At 42.5% G+C, this 22,895-nt stretch overlaps 1 protein-coding gene across 9 annotated transcripts in view; it reads right to left on the bottom strand.

Annotated features, from left to right (window-relative positions):
- kif6 (kinesin family member 6) overlaps positions 1-22,895 on the bottom strand; it is a 46,850-nt gene that overhangs the window by 18,934 nt on the left and 5,021 nt on the right. For 5 of the 9 annotated variants that reach the window (XR_013653062.1, XM_078940364.1, XM_011490626.4 and 2 more), the window contains exons 4-10: positions 20,261-20,408; positions 17,954-18,063; positions 10,229-10,358; positions 8,661-8,867; positions 8,396-8,539; positions 8,124-8,210; positions 1,951-2,054 (exon numbers count right to left, since the gene is read on the bottom strand). Coding sequence is in view for 8 of the 9 variants with exons in the window: in XM_078940364.1 (XP_078796490.1) it covers positions 1,951-2,054; positions 8,124-8,210; positions 8,396-8,539; positions 8,661-8,867; positions 10,229-10,358; positions 17,954-18,063; positions 20,261-20,408 (930 nt within the window). In the remaining variant the exon portion in view is untranslated. Of the gene's footprint in view, positions 1-1,950; positions 2,055-8,123; positions 8,211-8,395; positions 8,540-8,660; positions 8,868-10,228; positions 10,359-12,849; positions 12,968-17,953; positions 18,064-18,622; positions 18,809-20,260; positions 20,409-22,895 lie in introns of those variants that run through there. The other 4 variants (XM_011490627.3, XM_078940366.1, XM_078940368.1 and 1 more) reach the window with 4 other exon arrangements.

The raw sequence follows: 22,895 nt of genomic DNA on the forward strand, positions 1-22,895 counted from the left end.
GCAGAGCAGCTCAAAGCGCCACCAATCAGACGCAGCTCCTGCAGTGTAGAAGTTTACAATCGCCAAACGACAACAAGACTGACAAACTCATGAACCCAGACATGAAGACCTGATTACCCAGGCTTTTGTAGAACTCTTCAAATACAGTCAATGCTTCCATGTAGTGATGGACGGTAGCTCCTCCCACATGCAGCGGGAGCATCTAGTTTATAAAAACATTTTGGAAAAGCATTGAGCATCAAATTTCATGCACGTTGAAAAAGAGGCATCAGATGTGAATTTGATGTGCAAATCCCATTCGGTGTAAACGCAGCATTATGCCGGGCTTGGCAGATTTCTTCAGAAATGCTGCACTTTTCTCCTAAAAGAGAGACTCATACTTCAGAGTAACTTTTATGTTTTCCTGTCTTATTGTGCATTTTTTTGGCTGCTGCAACTTTATACTCCAGAAAATACAGTAGTTAACATTTTGACATCACTGCAAGATGAGTCACTGAGGATTTGGACCCAAAGACATCATGGCATAAAGTACGGCACAATGTTGTTCTACACTCACTCGCCACCATATGAGGCACACCTGTCCTTCTGCTTAATAGCACAAATGTCTAATCAGCTGATCAGATGGCAGCAACTCAATGCATTTATGTAGACATGATCAAGACGATCTGCTGCAGCTCAAACCAGCATCAGAATTAGGAAGGAAGGTGATTGAAGTGACTTTGAACGTGATTGTTGGTGCCAGACGGGCTGGTCTGAGGATTTCAGAAGCTGCTGATTTACTGGGATTTTCACCCACAACCATCTCTAGGGTTTACAGAGAATGGTCCGAAAAAGTGGAAACATCCAGTGAACTGCAGTTCTGTGGACAGATGGACTACAGCAGCAGAAGACCACAGCGGGTACTGCTGCTGTCAGCTAAGAACAGGAAACTGAGGCTACAATTCCCACAAACTCACCAAAACTGGACCATAGAAGATGGAAAACATTGTCTGGTCTGATGAGTCTCCATTTCTGCTGCCACATTCAGATGATAGGGTCAGAATTTGGCCTCAACAACATGAAAGCATGGATCCATCCTGCCTTGTATCAATGTTCAGGCTGGAGGTGGTGGTGTCATGGTGTGGGGGATATTCTCTTGGCACACTTTGGTCCCCTTAGTACCAGTTGAGCATTGTTCCAACTCCACAGCCTACCTCAGTATTGTTGCTGACCATGTCCATCCCTTTCTGACCACGGTGGACCATCTTCTGATGCTACTTCCAGCAGGATGAGGCTCCATGTCATAAAGCTGGAATCATCTGAGACTGGTTTCTAGAACATGACAATGAGTTCTCTGGACTCAAACGGCCTCCACTGTCACCAGAACCCAATAGAGAACCTTTGGGATGTGGTGAAACGGGAGATCGGTATCATGGAAGTTCAGCCAACAAATCTGCAGCAACTGATGCTGTCATGTCAACATGGACCAAACTCTGAGGAATGTTTCCAGAACCTTGTTTAATCTATGCCACCAAGGATTAAGGCGGTTATGAAAGGAAACAGGGTCTAACCCGGTACTAGCAAGGTGGACCTGATAAAGTGGGGAACATTTATGTAAACTTATAAAAGATTCCAGAGAACCACAGTCTGGTTCAGGTCACTGCCCAAAAAGTCTGATGTGTTTTTAAGAACATTATTTTTTCAAATAAGAAGAAATGGAAGACGATCCCTGTTACCTTTTACAGTAATTGTCTACTAGCTGACAGGGCAGCACTTAATCAACTATTAATTTGTTTTCATATCTAAAAAATAAAACAGTTTGATTTTTTTTGCTATCATTAAACAGCCCCACAAACATAAAAATCGTTATCATATTGACTTTTAAAGACCTTCGTGTGCAAATCACTGTATTTTATACTCAAATGGATATGAAGGAGGGAAGAGGGAGGGTGAACTGTACTGGTGCCATACTTCAACATCTCGTCTGCAGTCAGCTGCTCATCCTTCTGTTCTCCCATCATCGTGGCCAGCTGCTTCTTCAGTGTTAGGATCTCCTCTTTTAAATGTGCTATTAACTGAAACACAAGTCAAAGTCTGGGGTCAATGGTAGGAAGTCAAGGCAACATCAACAGATTGCTTCGTTGTCTTCCAACAACTCAGTTGTTGTCATTTTGAACAAATTCCAGCATTATAGTGTTATAAACACATTTAGAGGCTCCAGCATATAGAACATCAAAAGTGCATCTACACGGGAATCTAACTTCCCCACTTCCTTGTGGTGCTGATGGGCGATAAAGTTTCTGTATCCCTGGAAAAGATTGTGTTCAGCAGTTTGGAAATATTCTCCATGAAATTGGAGGTGAACAGTTTTGTTCCCCTTTAATGTTGTGCTGGAGCACAAACAAAAGTTGATGACTGACAAGAACTTTTCAGCTGGGAAACATCTGCAGTGAATGACAGGAATTTATGTCCCAAGTCTACAGGCATGTCTGTTAATTTACTAGAACTGGTTTCATTTATTTACTTTAACTTATCCTGTCCAGCAGCTGAGCAGACAGATCAGAGCGGAAGGCCTCTTGTGTTGGACAGATTTTACTTTTGACACAGAAGGTGTACATTTGGATAAACCCCTATTGGATTTGAGGCTAAGCTTTATTTATATGAATTATGTTTGTGTACCTTTTGGACCGGAAAGAAAACTCTTGAGAATTGTGAATGTTTCAGATGTCCTGTAAACATGCTACCCTATCTTTTTATTTAACCTTTAACCCTATGGCGTTCAGAGAGAACAGCAAAGTAAGCATCTCATTGGACAGGGAAACCTGTTTCCTTACTGCACATATGACAGTAAACCCTTTGAATCTTGAATGTAAAAGCCAGCTAGGAGTTCATTCATTTTGTCCTAAAGATAATCTACAAGGTGAGATCTAAAAGAAACAAGTTAAAACAAGAATTTAATTTGAATTATTCTGAAACATTAATTACAACTTAATTTGACATTTGTGATATGGATTCATTGTTAATATTCTACTACCATGTCCCAATGAGTTGACAGTGAGATTTACCCTTTGCACAGTGTTTATGTGTGTAAAACATTGTTATTCATGGAGCACCTCAGCACATTAATACACAATAAAAAACAAAACAGGTTAAAGTGAAGCTCCATGCAAAAGCTTTGACTGAAACAAAACAGAAAAACTCAAGAGCGACGATGAAATTGTCCTTCCTCTCACTGAAACTGTCTGCTCAGTAGAAATGCCACTTACATGTAATCACTGGTTTTAACCAAAGTTTACTGGAAGACCAAAACTTCTTCGGCAGTAAAGAAAATAGCAAAAGTGTGCATGTCGTTCAGGAAAACCATCGAAACGATTGCTGGGAAGCCAAAAGTTCAGCAAACAGCACAATGTTGAAGTGGTGTAACACAAACTGCACTACTGTGTATGCCAAGACAAGTCAAACAACTCAAGGCGAAGCTGAGAAGAAGCAGAACTGTTTTGTGGTTTCGGGAGGCCAAACAGAAATACCCCCCCCCCGTAACGGTGTTGTAGCTTTCAATGTCTCGGTTCCCCACTTAAAGCCCCTCCCTGTGTGTCTATTTTCAAGCACTGGCTTTGCTGTAATTCTTCCAGCTGCATCTTCTGACCACGAGTTGTTGGTCAGTACAATTGTCAGTCTATTTTGGAGCGCCAACCACCGCAGTCCCACAGCGGGCCTGAAAGCATGCTGCGGTACTGACTCAGAGAATGTCACTTCTAATGTCTTCAATATGGTAAAGTTCCTGCCAGCATGACACTTCAACAGTTTGTTCTGGTTCTGGAAATGAAAACGTAAATCTTCTTTTTGTCTCCACAACAACACAGTTTGTTATTGTTACAAAACATCTCCACACTAAATGAAACCTCTTCCGGTTGTGAACAAACCAACCACAGTAAACTGTTAGCACCAGTATCACCACGTTCCACTTTTATGCATGTGTGCATTTTTCCCCAGCTTTTCTCTGACAAACAGTTAGCTATTATAGGAAACAGCAAAGCATGAGCATCAGGTGTGTTTTTATACCATAACATCACTGTAAAGAAAATGTTGGAGTTACAAGTCATTGTAAAAAATGTCCCAGCTTTGGCCAGCTTTACAGAGAACTGCTGATCTAAGGTGTTTTTCTGCATCAATAGGAAGAGGGTTACTCCCTCAAAGCAGTCGTTGTCACTTACAAAGCAAATCTTAGTTTAAAAAGTTTTTAAATATTTTATGGTACATTAGCTCAAAATTTACTCCAAGTATTCATGCACATAATACCAAAAATGTACTTATTTTGTATTAAGTATTCAAAAATCATAGTGAAATATCCAGTAACTGTTTAAAATCCCACTGCTGACAGCAGACTGGGATTAGTTTTGTCTAAATAGAAGATTAAGGCCGATGTCAGCACCTTTAGATGAACCAACAACCTTGCATGGTGCCGACCCCATGGCATTCATCCTCATCCTCTTCCTGTCTCAGGGGCTTGATAACTATTTTATCTGATCTGGCTTTTTTCCTGCTGCTTAGGCTCTAAATCTATTCAGTATCCTATAGGCCGGTGTTTCCCAACCCTGGTCATTTTTTCAGTCTAACCCCGCTCAAACACACCTGCCTCTGATGACTGCCATTGTCAGGCTTCTGCAGAGTCTGATGACGAGCTGAATCAGGTGTTCATAAGCTGGGAAACAGAAAACATACAGGACAGTGTTTCCGAGGACCAAACACAGCAGCTGGATGTATAAGTAACAGGTAACAGTAGTTCAATGACGCTACAGGTTCTGGCTAGCTTTCATGATCAACATATCTAGTTTTGTGCAGGGAGGTAGGTCAAACCATCGACCCAAACCTTAGTTAAAGAGGATCCAAAGCGCTTTACAGTCCCATTCACCCATGCACGCATTCAAACACTGACGCCAACCTACGACCACCAGGAGGAATGTGGGGTTCAGTGTTTTGCCCAAGGACACTTCAACACATGGGCGGGAACCAAATCCGTGATCTTCTGTTCATAGGTCGACCTCTCTACTTATGCATCACTGCTCACCACTATAATAGATTGCAACCTTCCATGTTTGCATTTATCCATTTTTTCCATCAAGACAGGAGCAGCAATTCAGTTTAAAACACAGTGAGCAAATGAGAAACATCCCATAAACAAAGCCTGCCTGTGGAGCTGGGATTTGCCTTGAGCTGTACTGAGTCAGACTCCGCCGGGAGCAGCCAGACAGCATCACAATTACAGGGCCAGCCGCAGACTCTTAAAAATACCTCACTAGGGTTTAGTAGTGGTCAGACAGCTCTGGGTAACAGCCGTGCAGAAGCAGCACGGTGTCAAATAGATTTAGGTGAAGAGGGGGACCAAGACATTGCTGGTATGCAGTCTAGTGACCTAAGAGGGCATTGTCTCCCTGTGTTTGTGTGTTTTTGACTTTGTCTATATTCATTGCAAAAACAAGCCCCTTAGAAATAAGTCCAAAATGATTACTCCATTGGTTGATTTTCTTTAAGTGGGTCTCTGCCCCGCTTGAGGCTCCTGTCTACAAAACACCAAAGGCTTCCCCTTTTTTTCACCTGCTTTTCTCCTGTTCACCACTCTTACAACTGGTTAGATTATCTGGTAGTCAGCAACTCCTTCATGAGGGATATTAGAGATGTTCAGATACATCCAATAATTATCAGTGATCATGCACCAGTTTCCATGACTATATCTATGAAAGTGTCACATGTATCTTTTAAAAGCTAGAGGTTTAATAATACATCTCTGCTTAAAGACATACATTTCCTTAATTGTTTTAAAAGAGAATGGGACATCTTTATAGAAACTATTGATACTCTGGATTTAACACTGTGTGCTTTCTGGGAAGCAGCGAAAGCAGTAATGAGAGGTCAAATCATTTCCTTGTCATCCAACAGAAAGAAGAAAGAAAAGGCAGCCGTATCTGAATTGGAAAATAAAATGAGAACCCTTGATGATGTGTATGCTTCTGGACAAGAACATGTTTTGAAAGATCTTAATACATTTAAACTAGAATTAAATAATAAACTCAATTTCAGCTGCAAAGATATTGATTGGTAAAATTTGCACAAGAAAACAAGTCTGGTAAATTTTTAGCTAATTAATTAAAAAACAACAAAGAAAAAACCACAATATCCTCCATTAGGGAAGAAACAGGAAATCTCACCCACAACCCAAAAGAAATAACACGTTTAAAGACTTTTATAATAAATTATATTCATGAAAGCATTAAATCATTTCTTGATCATGTACATTTACCCAAACTAAACCAAGAACAAATTACAGCCTAAGACTCGGTTCTCTCTGTGGCAGAACTTCATGAGTCTCTGCTGTGGATGCCCAATAACAAAATTCCAGGCCGGATGGCTTCCCAGCAGAATTCTACAGAGAATTCTTGGACCTCCTGGCCCCAGTTTTTTATAGAATGGTTATATTAATTAAAGATCATCAATCACTACCTGCTAATCTGAACTATGCAAACATCATTCTCCTCCTGAAGCCAGAAAAAGGTCCCACCCTGCCTTCCAGCTACCGTCCCATCTCTCTGATCAATGCAGATCTTAAATTATATGTAAAGCACCTGCTAGGATACTACAAAAGATCACTCCTGAGGCAATTCATCCTGATCAAACTTGATTAATTAAAGGAAGACTCCACAAACAATGCTCAAAGACTTATTAATCTCAAAGACTTTACCTCTATGAATAAACAGGAAGCAACCATAATCTCATTAGATGCTGAAAAAGCATTTGACAAGGTGAACTGGAAGTTTCTGCTAGCCACTTTAGAAAACATTGGGTTGGGTAAATAAAAGAAAACAAATTAAAAAAAAACAAAAAAACAAATACATAAATGAGATGGGGGAGAACCTGGAGAGAGCTCGGAGTAGAACCCCTGCTCCTCCACATCCAGAGGAGCCAGATGAGGTACTCGGGCATCTAGTCCGGATGCCTCCTGGACGTCTCCCTAGGGAGGGGTTCCTGGCATGTCCCACTGGGTGGTGACCCCTGGGAAGACCCAGGACACGTTGGAGAGACTACGTCTCTCAGCTGGCCTGGGAACGCATCGGGGTCCCCCCAGAGGAGGAAGTGGCCGGGGAGAGGGAAGTCTGGGCATCTTTGCTTAGACTGCTGCCCCGCCGACCCGGATGGCTGGCTGGCTGGCTATATGGATGGATGGGTGGGTGGATGGGTGGGTGGATGGAATGTCCAGTGTCTAAATCATGAAGACTTCATCAACATGGAAAGGGCTTGGTACCTGAGCCTAAAATGACAATCATGTGTTGTCACTGTCAAAACTCTGTGTACATGAGTGCTCCGTCAGGCACGTCTTAATCTTTAACCAAAGGTAGTCAGTTTAAACACCGCCTCCTGCCTTTTAGCCCTTTTTAGCTAAAATCCTAAAACCTGTGATTTTCTGTAGAGCAGCAGGAATTCATTAGAAATTCTCCTCTGATTTGTGGACAGGACTGTTGGTGCAAAGTAAAGAAATATTATCAGTAATTTTGTTTCTTTGTCTTTGTTAGTGAAACCTGACAAATTAAAGAAGAAACAGAAGACTCTCATTCGCCCCTTTAGGAAAAGATTGGGTAACAAATTACTGAATTCCATGAATCCAAAATTTTGTTCCAAGAAAAACAATGTTAAAAACAATATTTTTTAACACTCAAATGTGATTTTAGATGCTTATCAAAACATTTGGATTCTTGGCATTGATGCTGTCTAAAGTGGACCAGTAAAGAATGAATTCAGACGTTTTACGTTTTACCCCAGGTAAACTTTTGTTTTGTTTTCATCCAGAAAAACATACAATTTATTCTTTAAGCCACAAAAGCACAGTAATAATTAAGAGGACGGGTCTAAAAGCGACATTACTGGCCTTACATTAAGGCAATGCTGCAATTTTATTTGTTCAAATTTAGGACTAAAGTTGCACCATTTTTCCTCTGTAACAGTTAACAACATCAAAGAAAAGAGCAATTTTTTAGTGGGAATCATAAAATATAGTCAATAAAATACAAATAAGGGGACAACCTAGATCTGTTGATTTTTAATCTTTTTTAATATATCAATGAAACGACTGAGACAGTGTCTGAGAGTCTTACCAGAACAGGATCCAGTTCTTCATTCAATATGGCTTCATTTTTGATGAGAGCCACACGTTGGGCAAAGCGGCATGTGGAGATGGATTCCTGGTTCAGAATAAAAACACAAATATTTCTCAAAGACTTCTCTCTACCATAGAAACACAGAATCAACTACTTCAAATAAAAAATGTACACTTTTCATTGACAATGGCTGAGTAATAATATTTTAGTCCTATTTTTTCCACAATCAGCCTTAAATTCTGTATTTGCCATCATCTATCAATGCTTACATCAAGGTTCCTTTTATCAACTGCCAAAGTTGCGATCATGGTGGTCATGCAGTTTCCTCCCAGGCTGTCCCGTAGAACAGACGTTAGCATGGAGTTTCTGTATGGAATATGGGAGCGACTCCTCTCTGATAATGCTAAGATGACCTGGAGAAGTGAAGAAATGAAAAAGTCGTCATTTAAAACTGAAGGAAGGAAAGATTCAGTCACGTCATGTAAACACATGCAAAAGTTACAAAGAACGTTCAAAGAACAGAACAGTGAGCACCTGCTCCAGAAAGTGAAGAGAGAGGTTTATATACTTGGCTTCAGTAAGCAGCACACCGTTTAGACCCGTTTTGCTAACTCTGTCAGAACCAGCCAGGTCCACCAGGTGGAGCTTGGACCGCTGCAGGGTGGCAGAGCCAGGTTCTCGTCTGCAGAGGTGCACAGTGAAAATGCAGTGGGAGCGAGTGGAAGCCTGATTCAGAGGAGTCTGAGGAGGACCAAAGAAATGACAGAGCAATCTAAAAAAGACATCCAATACCTAAAAGAACAGTTCCTAGTCAACAATCTATCTAAATCAAACCCTTTTGTTGTTATGCTACGTTCACACCGCCCTCGACATCATGCAGCTGCTTGCAATGAAAACCCTATGTAAAGATGCGTGAACACGCTCTTCATGCTTTTGCGTTCAAAACTCTCGCATTCATGCTCAGCCACCCAAATTTCTAAGGATGTTTGTTGGCTCTATGTAGAAAACACGTGGCCATGAACGCGCGTGCCCCTTAAATGTCCCTTGTGTGCAGCGTGGCTGTTACAAATGAAGAATTTACTGCACCAAACATGTTACACACGGAAGGCGGGGCCTCGGATCTTCTGTCCCCATTACCCTCCGTTGTGAAGGAACCGGGCCCTTGGCAGTGGTGGCGGTGTCCCTTGGGTGCTGGCTTCCTGGGCCCGGCGGTTTTCTCTCCACGCAAGGAAAGGGATCCTTGAGTCCTCTGGCAAGACCATGAGCCGGGGGTCACGTCACATCTGAGCCTGGGGGTGTCCGTGTCCCTGTGGTGTGGGTTCTGGTCCTTGCCTCTGAGCACTTCAAAATTCCAGTAGTGGGGGAGCCTTGGCAGCACGTTTTCCAGACTTGCGGGGCACCCCCGGTTCTCTTGAATGTCCTCTTCTTGAGCGAAGGGGAAAGGCTTTCTACTGAACAGTGGGTGGTTGCCTGGAGCGTTGGGGCAGGTCTCCTTTGCGGGACCTCGGTTCATGCTTGCGGTTAGGGTGGGGATGGGGAATGCTTAGAACTCCCAGGTGGTGGTGGGGTGCTTGTCTGGGGCTGGGAGGCTCTGGGGGAGAACGGACACTCCCCCTCTTTTTCCATTCCATCATCCTCCACAGTAGAATACAGAACACACTGTGTGTAGTAGTGGCACACTACTCACAGAACATTTTTGCTGTGATGGCGGTTCTCTACAACCCTGTTACTATGACAATATCATGACTTTTTTTACTTATCTACACAAGTTTGTCTTTGTAGTCATCAGTAACTGTTAGCTAACTGGCTTCTACCTGAGAAAATATCATATTAGTACAGATTTCCAACTCTGTTACCTGTTAACATTGGTAACAGAGAAGCACCATGTTTTGTAATCAAATATATAATGTAATAAAACTGACACTATTGATCTGTAAGCTGAGATAACCAAGGTGTAGACAGTGTATTACCTATTATTGATTACTATGTAGCCGAAATTCAGACAAGTGAAAGTTTACTTTCCAGAATTTTGAAGCCCAAATGTCTTACAGTTCTTGAATAATCCAGAACTGAGTAAATATATACGGCTAGTTTTTTCTCACCTCTGCAATCATACGGTTAGTGTCCCCAAGAAACAGCAAGTTCAGGGCCTCCTCTTCATTTGCTGCTTGTTGGAGAGAAAGGTTCCTCAGATGGATGTTCTGATCAGCATCTTCCATGATCAATACTTTTCTGGCAAAAAAAAAAAGATTTTTTATTTAATTTTGTAATTTTTATATTTCCATAAAACATACTAAGCAGGTTCAAGTAATGAAATTAAAACGTATCAGGATTTGAAGCTCAAACTTAAAACTCTTAGTAGTAACAGGAACACCTTCACTGGAAGTTATAGTTTCAATTTAAACAATGGAAGTTATCGACATGTTCTTCATGTTTTTCCCTTTACTTTTATTCTATGAAGATCTAACTCAACATTATTTATTTATTTTATGTGCTTTATTTTATAGGAGTCAATGACTTGCTCTTAGACAGTATATCACATTATAAAAAGCATTAATTATGGCTCATGATCACAGACAATGGCAGTTTGAAAAAAGAGTGTTTTGACAGCTTGAGAGGCAGATGTGGTATCTTTCCATTTCATTACCATCCAGCTGCTAGAGACATGATTTTAGGCTGATACGTTAAAAGGGAAAGAATGACTGTAGACCACATGCAGAAAATTCTATTAAAGGGTCTTAATCATCTTTCTGAGCTTTTAAGTGGATTATAATTCCTCACTATAAACATCCCCATAGTAGTATTTTGATCCATTCACTCATTTTTGAGTATTCCTCTAAAGCACCAGCCCCTCCTAATCCATGAAAACCAGTGGGTTCTCACATTGTGACATCACAAAGTGAGGAGCAGCCCCTTCCAGGAAGATTCTGCACTGTGGAAGAAACACACACACGCTGCTGAGACCGACTCTAGGATGATGTCATGAAATGGGCGGCACCCACAAGGAGAGAAAGGCGGAGCCTCAGATCGAGTCGTCTTACTTCAACAATAACAAATCATTTATTTAAAAAAGAATTCTTTAGTGTACCAAAGGTCATATATGATCATCTTTTTGGATGTAGCTTACCCTGAAAGGCTTAAGGCAGGATATGGACCCTTTAACATGTAATTAAGGTAATCTAAAACAGAACTAATTTAGTTGTAAATAAGAAAGCTGCCCTTGTAAGAGCTAACTGCCACAACTTAAATAAATAGAATTTTAAAAATATTCTTTAACTAAATGACATAAAATACACTCACCGGCCACTTTAAGAGGTACATCTGTCCAACTGTTGACTAACACAAACTTTTAATTGGCCAATCACAAGGCAGCTCAGTGTATTTAGGCATGTAGATATGGTCAATACAATCTGCTGCAGATTGAATGGGGAAGGTAGGATGGGTCAGAATTTGGCATCAACAACATGAAAGCATGGATCCATCCTGCCTTGTATCAACGGTTCAGGCTGGTGGTGTCATAAGCCGCGGTTACATGGGCAGAATATCTTGATCGGATCAATGGTCGGGTTAAAATTCACCCGTGCACATGGGCACAGAAAACCTTTTTTCCGATTAGAACAAACGTTCCCATGGCTCACACTTTCGTTCGGAATGAATAATTTGGGCATGCGCAGTAGTGTAAAATCACCCGGATGCGGAAATAGGTCCCGTTGTAAACAAACCGCTGCCCCAGACATTCATACAGCAGCTCGGTAACATACGAGACGATCTTCCAAACGTGCTTTTTATTAATGTTATGAATATTATGAAGTGCCTGTTTGCTCATCGTTATATTTAATCTGTGTGGTCAGTGCTTTTTGTGTAAGAATTAAGATGGACGAAAGCTTAGGACAGGCTAACACGGGCTAACATCATTAGCCTGATGGATGGACACAAAATCCACAACCGTGCGAGAAACGCAGCAATCTGCAGCTTTCTAAGGACTGAGCGACATTTATTTTCTGCTCTGAAAAGTTTACACAGACCGCCCCGAAAGCCACTCTGTGAGCTGGCGCCCCGAGCTCTGTTCGAACACGGGTCCTCCTGAGTCCTGCAGCCACTAACCCAGAGCGGCGGGACGGCTCGCAGTCTGAATTCTCCCACACATAACAAAACAACAAAACGCACACGTAACCCCCCCCCCCCCCCCGACACAAAATTATTAATCCAGCTGCTCTGCTCACTCGGGTGCCAGTGGACCGAGTGAGCGTCGGGGGGCACGAAGCGCTCCTCCTCCGAATCTCCCCGGTGAGGGGTGAATGAGAGGGGAGAGCCAGCGGGGCGAGAGCGGAGCGGCGCTTTTCACGGGGCGTCCGCAGAGCGGCTGGTCGGTCCCGTATGAGCTCCAAAGCTTTCTCTCAGCGAAACACCGTCTATGCATGACGTAACCCAGAGCAGTAGTGACACACGATCGGAATGACTGTTTACATGCTCTACGATCAGATAAACGATCGGTATAACCCACCTATCTCGATCGGAAAGAAATTCTGATCCGAATGAGTCTGATCGGGGCAGAGTATTCCGAACGGCGCGTTTACATGACGCATTTTCTTTCCGATCAGGCGTTCATTCCGATTACTTTTGCCCATGTAAACGCGGCTATAGTGTGGGGGATATTTTCTTGGCACAATTTGGTCCCATTAGTACCAGTTGAGTCCCCGTTCTTTCCAACTCCACAGCCTACCTGAATAATGTTGCTGACCATGTCCATCCCTTTCTGACCACAGTGGACCATCTTCTGATGATACTTCCAGCAGGATAAGGCTCCATGTCATAAAGCTGGAATCATCTCAGACTGGTTTCTAGAACATGACAATGAGTTCTCTGGACTCAAACGGCCTCCACAGTCACCAGTCATGTAAACGTCATGTCAACATGGACGAAACTCTCTGAGGAATGTTTCCAGGACCTTGTTGACTCAATGCCACCAAGGATTAAGGCAGTATTCGCGCATGGAATTTACTGCTCGTGCTACTGCTGTTGAAAAATGTGTTCATAAACTCGACGTTCCTGACTCGTTTGAGAGGAGCTTATGGCCTAAACACTACATTGGAGCATTGTCTGTTTATCTCATTTAGAATGCGTGGAAGACAGGAATGATGTTGAGATATCAGATTTATGTATTTTAAAGAGTTCTACAAAAACATCGGTAATCAAGTCTCCATGTCTGGGTTCATGAGATGATTCAGAAACACTCCCGGTACAGTGTGCTTCACATCTACTGCCGTCTGAATGACAGCCACTTTCAGCGGTACTTCCACCTCTCTGACAGTTTGTCGGCTGCCCCGCATTTGTCTAAGGAGGGAAAATATACAAATAATAATTAGACAATTTTTTTCTGTTGTCTCAATGTAAAAAGAAAAATATTAGGAAGTTCAGGAGGAGAACAATCAAATTGTAGATCCTGGTTGTGTGGATCAGGGAGACAATGTCACGCTCGCTCTTAGCATAAACAGTCAGGACCATAAATATTTGGACAGAGACATTCTTTCTAATTTAGTTTCTGTACTTTACACGACAGTGAATTTTAAATAATGAAACTCAGATGCCATTGAAGTGCAGACTTTCAGCTTTTATTCCATTGGTTGAACAAAACGATTGCATAAAAATGTGAAAAACTAAAGCATTTTTTAAACACAATTAGGGTTGGGTGATGTGATGTCTCTTAAACTGGGAGTTGACGATGATCCAGTATGAACTGAGGGAAGTGACTTTAACAAAAATAAATAAATAAATAACAAACAAAATAGAAAAGAAGTAGTCCGCTCCTGCACTTGATTAGTCAAGTGGACCGGTGGACCGAGCGACCGTGTCTCTGCGCAGAGCAGTCGGTGTGTGTCCGGGCAGAGCTCGGACCGTCAGCTCACACAGCGGCTTTGGGGCGGGGTTTAACCTTTTAAAGCAGAAATGTCGCTTATTCCTTATAAACCGTTCAAACAATCACGTGGATTTGTGTTTCCAGTGTCCCGACAAAATAAAGGCTGATGTTATTGCAGCATTTCCCGCATGGATTTTATGTTCATCAAAGGCTAAATGTTGTTAGCCCGTGTTAGCCTCTCTTAGCCCTGGCTTCTTCCGGCTCCGTTCTTCAACAGAAAAAGCACTGACCACACGGATTAAAATTGAAATGATGAGCGAACAGGCGCTTCATAATAACCGTAACATTAATAAAAGCACGTTTAGAAGATCATCTAGTATATTACGAAGCTGCCACATATATCTATGTATGTAGCCTCTAAGCGGAACTCATTTCCTCTTCTGGAAACACTACTGCGCATGTGCGAATGATTTATTCCGACCGAAAGTGTGACCCATGTGAACGTTTGTTATAATCGGCAAAAGTTTTTCTGGGCTCATGTACACGGTTGAATTCTAATCCGACCATTGATCCGAGGCATCACGATGGTGTCTCTCTGGTATCGTCCATCGGCAAAACACAAGGATTAAACACAATCCCTTGTTTCATGGGCTCGTTAGTAATTCTACAATTGACTTCCATGCTATTGCATGGGCAGGTGTGGACAATTCCCTTATGTCATTATGAGTGAAGCAGATAAAAGGCCTAGAGTTGATTAGAGGACTCGTGCTTGCATTTTGAAGATTTTGCTGTGAACAGACAACATGCGGTCAAAGGAGCTCTCCATGCAGGTGAAAGGAGCCATCATTAAGCTGAGAAAGCAGAAAAAAACCATGTGAGAAATTGCTACGGTATGAGGAGTGGCAAAATCAACAGTGTGGTACATCCTGAGAAAGAAAGAAAGCACTGGTGAAAAAGACCTGGACGTCCACGGAAGACAACAGTGGTGGATGATCACAGAATCATTTCCGTGGTGAAGAGGAACCCGTTCACAACAGCCAACCAAGTGAACAAAACTCTCCAGGAGGAAGGCGTATCAATATCCAAGTCTACCATAAAAAGAAAACTGCATGAAAGTAGATACAGAGGGTACACTGCAAGATGCAAGCCACTCGTAAACCTCAAGAAAAGGAAGGTTAGATTGGACTTTGCTAAAAGCATCTAAAAAAGCCAGAACAGTTATGGAAAACATTCTTTGGACAGATGAAACCAAAATCAAACTCTACCAGAATGATGGAAAGAGAAAAGTATGGAGAAGGCGTGGAGAAGCTCATGATCCAAAGCACACTACATCATCAGTAAAACACGGTGGAGGCAGTGTGATGGTCTGGGCGTGCATGGCTGCTAGTGGCACTGGGACACTAGTGTTTATTGATGACGTGACACAGGACAGAAGCAGCCCAATGAATTCTGAGGTATTCAGAGACATACTGTCTGCACAGATCCAGGTGAATGCTGCCAAACTGATTGGGCAGCGTTTTATAATACAGATGGACAACGGCCCAAAACATAGTGGCAAAGCAACTCAGGAGTTTATTAAAGCAAAGAAGTGGAATTTTCTTGAATGGCCAAGTCAGTCACCTGATCTTAACCCAATTGAGCATGCATTTCACTTGTTGAAGACTAAACTTCAGACAGAAAGGCCCACAAACAAACAGCAACTGAAAGCCGCTGCAGTAAAGGCCTGGCAGAGCATTCAGAAGGAGAAAACCCAGCATCTGGTGATGTCCTAGTTCAAGACTTCAGGCTGTCATTGCCAACAAAGGGGTTTCAACCAAATATTAGTAATCACCATTTTGTTTTCAGTTATTTCATTTGTCCTTACGAGCGCATGAAATGAAGGGATCGTGTTTAAAAAATGCTTTAGTTTTTCACATTTTTTTGCTATCCTTTTGTTCAACCCATGGAATAAAAGCTTAAAGTCTGCACTTCAATGGCATCTGAGTTGTTTTATTTAAAATTCACTGTTGTAATGTACAGAAAATAAATTAGAAAAAATGTGTCTCTGTCCAAATATTTATGGTCCTGACTGTAGCTTGATGTCATCCATGTAGAGGAGGTGACTGATGTTGGCCCCATTTCTGAGTCAGTATCCATAGCCAATCTTGTTGATTATTTGGTTGAGGGGGTTCAGACCTATGCAGAACAGCAGTGGGGACAGAGCATCACCTTGGTATATCCCACATTTGATGGACACTTTTGCAAGTTAATTCCCATTGGCTTCAAGGGTGGTTTTCCACAGCTTCATCAAATCTCTTAGAGCCTTCATAGGAACATCCTGTTGATGTTGTACAGCTCCAAGCATTCAGTGATCCACGTGTGCGGCATTGAGTCATAGGCCTTCTTGTAATCAATCCAGGCTGTTGGTGTGTCGTCACCTGCAGTCTTGAGCAACTGTTCTGTCAACCAGGAGTTGATGTTTGGCTCCTCTGGAGTCTCCACCAATGCCCTTTTGTGTGTTACTCATGTATTGCTCCGTGTGCCTATTTATCTCTGTTGCAATGATGCCTGACATGAAATTCTATATTGTGGAGAGACTGCACCCTTTGAGGAATCCTTCTGGATCAGGATCGTTCGCCCTTCCGTTAGCCATTCCGTTAGCCATTCGGTGTGAGTCCCATCTACCACAGTGCGGTAAGCTTCTTTAGCCAGTAGGCATGTATCATGTCATGGCCCAGTGCTGTCCAGTTCTTCATACCTGAGACTCTTTCTTGGATGTCTGCCACTGTGATGGTTACTGGATTCTGTTCAGGGAGGTTGCTATGTTCTTTTTCTCAGAGAGACCAGCCATTGGACATTGCTGTTATGTGTTGTCTCTTTCTCCCATATACTTTCCCAGTACTGTTCAGTTTCTAGCCTTGGTGGGTCTGATCGGCTGTTTTGACCCTGACACTGAGCGTACACTTTCGCAGGTTGAGTTGCCAACCACCTGTTTGTCCGTCTGGCTTCATTGTCTCTTGTGTAGCTGTTGACTTGAGCATATCATTTGACACCATTACTAACTCCATCCTCCTTCACAGACTTTCATCACTTGGTATCAAGTCCACCCCCCTCCGCTGGTTTCATTCATACTTCTCAAGCTGCACTCAGTTTATCCAACTGAAATCCTCTAAATCTCAACCATCACTCATTTTCTCTGGTGTTCCTCAAGGTTCCGTTCTCGGTCCCCTCCTCTTTATTACCTAACTACTACCCCTTGGCAATATATTCCGTAAATTCAACATTGATTTTCATTGTTTTGCAGATGACACTCCGCTCTACCTGTCCAGTAAACCAGAATCTTCTCTTCCACTTATCTCTGGTCTTCCCAGTAAAACTCTGAATAACTTTGATTAGTCCAGAATTCAGCGGCCCACATCATCCCCAGAACTCCTTCCTTCCATCACATCACTCCCGTTCTCCAGCAGCTGCACAGGCTTCCAGCAGCTTTTAGGATTCAATTCAAACTCCTTCTCTACATGTTCAAAGCCCACCACCTGGCTCCCTCTTGTCTTAACACCCGACGGCGTTAAAGGTACCACGACAATCTTAGAACATGATAGTTATTTCACTAAACCACAGAGAGCCGCAGCACGGGGAGGAAAGAGCCGCGGGTTGCCGACCCCTGCCCCAGACTGACTCCAGCAACCAGTTGTAGAGTCTGGCCACGCCCCCTACACACTAACAGTGCCATCCAGACAGTCAGCAGCTTCTAATGGCCTGTAGGCACTATATTTTATATTTTTAGTGACTACCTCTCCACCAGGCTTAGGGTTGACTATTTCACTCTAAAGCCTAATGAAACTACATGTGCTTAGGACTCAATGAGCACAGTGTTTGTATAATAGTAAGTGGATTCTAATGTGAATGCAGTTTTGATGAATCTGCTTGTAAACACATGAATGATGCAAAAAGAAAAGAAAACCAAATGTCAGAAAAAAAGTAAACTGACGGTAAGTCCTCCAGTCGAGAAGCCTCATGGCGAGGATCCAGCAGGTCATATCCCAGTTCATTGTAGATCTCCAGGTAAGATATATGCATAGTGTAGACAGTGCTGCTGTCCTGTGAAGCAAAACTGAAATCACTACAAAATACAAATACTGGCCATTTTTCATATCACTTTGTAATGGCATTTTGGAAGACAGACGGTTACAAGCAGCCCAAATGTTTTCTACCCATTTTGCTGTACAGTGGTCCCTCGCTGTATCACGCTTCGCCTTTCAGTCTCACTTCTTTTCAGTCCAATTTTGCATGCTTCTTTTAACAGTGCATTGTTTTCTGCGTCCTGATTAGTAGCTTGTCAATCAATCTTCTCTGTACGTTCCGACTGCCAAACTACATAAAACTTTGACTGTGATATTTGCTTTTTAATTCTATGATACTGGACTTGTTTTTCTGTAAAGGCTTAAACTTTAAACACAAGGAGAAAATGTAAATATGTTCATTACTGTCTGAGAAACTTGTATTAAGTGTGTAGTAGTGAGGGTCTTCACAGCCTTAAAACATCTATAACCCTACTTCACTGATGTCTTTGTGGGTTATTTTCAGAACGTGTCTACTGCGATAAATGAGGTATTTCTTTAATATTTTGTAATATGAATCACAACCATCGACCATTAACCTTATATGAGAACTGGGCTGAGTGACTCCTCCCCCAAACAGGAAGTACCTGGTGTTTCCAAAAAGCCATCCCTTAGACTTCTATAAAGAAATAAACAGCTGTTATTCAAGCATTCTATTGGCCAGAACATTCTTGATCTCTTACCCTTTTTTTAACTTGATCTTGCTAATCTTATTTTATTTTTCATGATTTCATGATTTCTTTCTATGGTCCAAGTTACTGACGTTATAAACTAGCCAATTGGATTCCTCAATAGAAGCATTTGGTGCTTGCTGGCCAACTCCACCTACATTTGAAACATTTGATTGCCTAATTTCAGGAAGCCAATGACAGCCGACTTCGCCAGGCCTCAATAATTCGAATGTTCTCCCGAGCACGTTTTCAAGTGGTAGGATTTCCACCAAGCTCACTCAAGCTGGTGAGAGTGGTTGCCATAGAAACATAGACTCATTCCAACTCTGACCAATCATGGCTAACTGCCGACGTCTGGCTCCAACATGGCTACATCTAAGGCTACGTTCACACTGCAGGGCTTAACGCTCAATTACGATTTTTTTTGCCAGGTTGTTTACATTTTCAATTAAATGTGAACTTTTGTGATCTCCTGTGTGACCATGAAATGATCCAGAAGTGACCCGCATGCGCAGATGTTTTTTGGATGTTTGCCAAGCACCCTCAGCATCCACTAACTAGCATCCTTCCCATAGTGCATGCAGTATTCCCACCATATTCGCGGGGGTTAGGGACCAGCGACACCCACGAATACACCAAATCTAGGAATATGGAACCACCTCTCATTCCCACCCCCACGACCAAAGAATATCCTTAACCGATCCTTCTGAAACATTTGATGCTTTGTAAAACATCTATTGGAGTTTTGATCACCATAAAGTGTTTTTTTTTATTCAGACCTATAGACTGTACCATAGCATACTTTTTTCTTCCTCCATCAGTTAAGGGGCAGAGGTCTTCTTCCAGAAGAGGCCAGTTTTATCCATCATTCATTCATCCGGATGATAATTATTCTCCACGATTATCTTCTACAGCGTTTCAGGATATTTTCCGGCCACTTTTGGCTGAGTCAGCTGACGTATTTTCTCTATGCAGGGGCACAAACTTATAGCGATTCACGAACCGGTGGAACCAGCTGTTAAATTTTTCCTTAGCAGCCGGCAAGGAAAGTGACGGGCCGGCATGCTCTTCATCTCTGCTCCCCTTCTCCCCCGCAATACCTCCTTTGGACGCAAAATCTCACACAAGCGTCTAGAGCTGAGTTTTTGTGATGAACCAGAGGAGTCATGTGACTAGAAAAAATTCAGCGAATACGTGAGACTGTGAAAATTGAAACGTGAATACGTGGGGAAACACTGTACTGATCCCAGGTGTTTCTAAGGTGCACCCAACAATCATCGCAATCCAATAGGAAACTTGAAGTATCCATGCCACCTTTCGCCAACTTCTGATTATTGTTGATCCTTTAGGGAAAAGCTATAATAACCTAATTAGAATAGTCTAGTTATTAAATGTGTCCCTTGTCAAATCATAAACAGGAAATGGTATTGTTCCCTTTACCTGTCAGTGGTCATAAATGTATGTCTGATCATCTGCAAGTACGTAACAGGTGATGAGTGTGAGAACCTGGCTGAAGCGTTCAAACAAGTAGGATAGGGTGCGAGGAATAATGCCCCGATCGGCGTAGCGCTCTGCCCCTCCGGTGATGGTGAAGGTCTTCCCGCTGCCTGTCTGACCGTATGCAAAGATGGCGCCGTTAAAGCCAGCCAGCACACTGCAACAGACACAAACAGGTCACATTGCAGTTCAGCTCTTGGAACTACTTCCTTCATCAGTTCAATATTGTGAAGATCAAGGCAAAATGTTAATTTCTCCCCTTTCACCAACAGTCTGAACTATAAACTGTAATTTGGAACCCCCCCTATTGTTGGGGGTGGTCCTGAAAATGTCTGTCAGCACCTCTAAGAGCTGGTGTGCAAAGACCTTCAGTACCCGTCCGGGGTGAGGGTTAACCCTCTGGAGAGTTTGGGTGTCACGCTGAAAGTTTTTTTCACCTGGTGGGGTGGTGAGTCTGGTGCTGGGGGGGGCATTGGAGTCCTCGTACAGGGCATTGTGCGTCTCTGGTGTTGTAGTCTGTGACGCACTTGATGCCTCTCCTCATCCTCCTGGGATCATGGACATCAAGTGTCCTTGGATCCTCTGGGCGTATGCAGCTTTGGCCCTCTTCGCTCCAGCGTGCAGCTCTCTACTTGCCGCTCTGAGTGTCATGTTGACGGGAACGCAGCATTCTTGGATTTCAGCAGAAACCGCACCTCTCCATTGAGCCACAGTTTCTGGCTGAGACGACCCACTACAGTCCTGGTGCCAGTGTCGCCCTCCATGCGGTTTCTGCTGTACCTGAGGGCAGCTGATGTTAACTCCCCCGGGTTCACCTGTCCCTAACGCACAGCTGCCTCCCTGAAGATCTGTCAGTCTTTGCAGAACAGGATCACCAGGCCATTCTGTGTTAGTGCCTGGCGTCTGAGGAGAGGCCGGTAAACAGAGACCAGCATGATGGAGATGTGGTCGGAGAAGGCCTGGTGGGGGACAGCTGCATGCATCTTTTTGTTGGTGTACACACAGTCCAGGGGATTTTCTAAATGTTGGAATGGAGACATGCTGGTAGGTAACCACATAAAAGTGTTTCTGCTGGAGGGAACTGATGCTGTTGTAAAGCTCTGTTGGCCCTCCGTTAGCATAGCATTACTCAGCTTATTCTAATAAAGTCATTCTTTATGAACATTTTGATTACATGTCTTTATAATCCATAAATGTATTCTTCGTCTGCCTGTGGTTTAGTTGGTGTCACTATTTGACAGAAAGACAGCAAGTAATGCAGGAAAACAGCTGCACTTTTTGAGATCATAAATAAACAATCCATCATTTAGAAAAAAAAATCAAAACAATGTTTTTATCTATATCTTCAGACTAAAAACATTAAATATATTGTTGCTGCTGTGTTTATGTTTCAGATCAATTGAATTATTTTTCTCAGCATCAAATGGTTCAGTTGGTCAAAATGTTTCTAGTTTAAATAAGGAATGACAGATTTTTTATTTCAGGCACTTTAAGCTTCTTTTCTGTTTTAGACTATAACTGGGTTTCTGTGGCTAAATAAATGTATTATTTGTTAAAAGTGGATTTATATTGTTTTTTTTCTTTTAAGTTTTTAATGTTAAAAGATACAATTTTAGGTATACTTACACAATTTTTATAGATAACGAGTGTGTGTGTGTGGGGGGGGGGGGGGGGAACATTTTCTTTTCCCTTGCAAAAAATAATTGAGAAGCACTGATCTAGATGCAGAATGAAAAGGGAACTATCTGATTGACCATTTTAGTGATCACTGTATAACATTTTGGATCAGGTGGCTCCTGTCAAAACCAACTTATCACAGAGAAAAGTCTGACCCTGGATTAATGAAACCATTCAAAATGTAAATTCAAGATAAATCCACCAATCTCATGGTCCACAGGCTGCATCTCATGGATCTGGTGTCCTCAGACAATGAGATGGTGAAAGAGGCCAGATCTGACTACTTCTGCAAGCTGATGTCCTCGAATAAGAAGAGCCCCACATTTTTTGTTTGACACTATAAACTTTATGGTTAGTCCTGCAGCCCCAGTACCCCCTGTGTCCTGCAAAGCTCACAGCAATGAACTCCTCAAGTTCTAAGAAGATCAGAGAGCAGCTCCCACCTCCTTGTGGTGATGATTGTGTTGTGCTGGTGCCTGTTTCACACAAATGGTCCACTTTTAGGCCTGTCACTCTGGAGGACATATCAGCTCTGTTGACCAAGTTGAAAGTTCTGCTTTTCCATCTGATGTTATTCTTTCCAAACTCTTCCTAAAGGTGTTTAATGTTATTGGCCAAAGTTTCGCCGAAATGATAAACCTTTCGCTTTCTACTGGTGTGTTTCAAAACTCAATTAAACATGCCACAGTGGAGCCTCTGATTAAAAAGTCCAATTTGGACCCATCCGTTTTTCAGAAATATAGTTCTATCTCAAAGCTTCCATTTCTTTCAAATATTCTGGAGAAAGCGGTCTCTGAACAATTAGAGAGTTCCTGGATAAGAGGAGTATCTTTCATAAACACACTCCACAGAAAACCCCCACTGGTTTTCCTTTTGCTTATATGGTCGGAGTTTCAGTGTCATGGCTAACCACATAATGTCTCAGTCCGCAGACTTAGTGTGTGGGGTTCCTCAGGGCTCTGTTTTG

The sequence above is a fragment of the Oryzias latipes genome, chromosome 22, assembly GCF_053564925.1.
Source record: "Oryzias latipes strain Hd-rR chromosome 22, Olatipes_Hd-rR_3.1".
NCBI lineage: Eukaryota > Metazoa > Chordata > Actinopteri > Beloniformes > Adrianichthyidae > Oryzias > Oryzias latipes.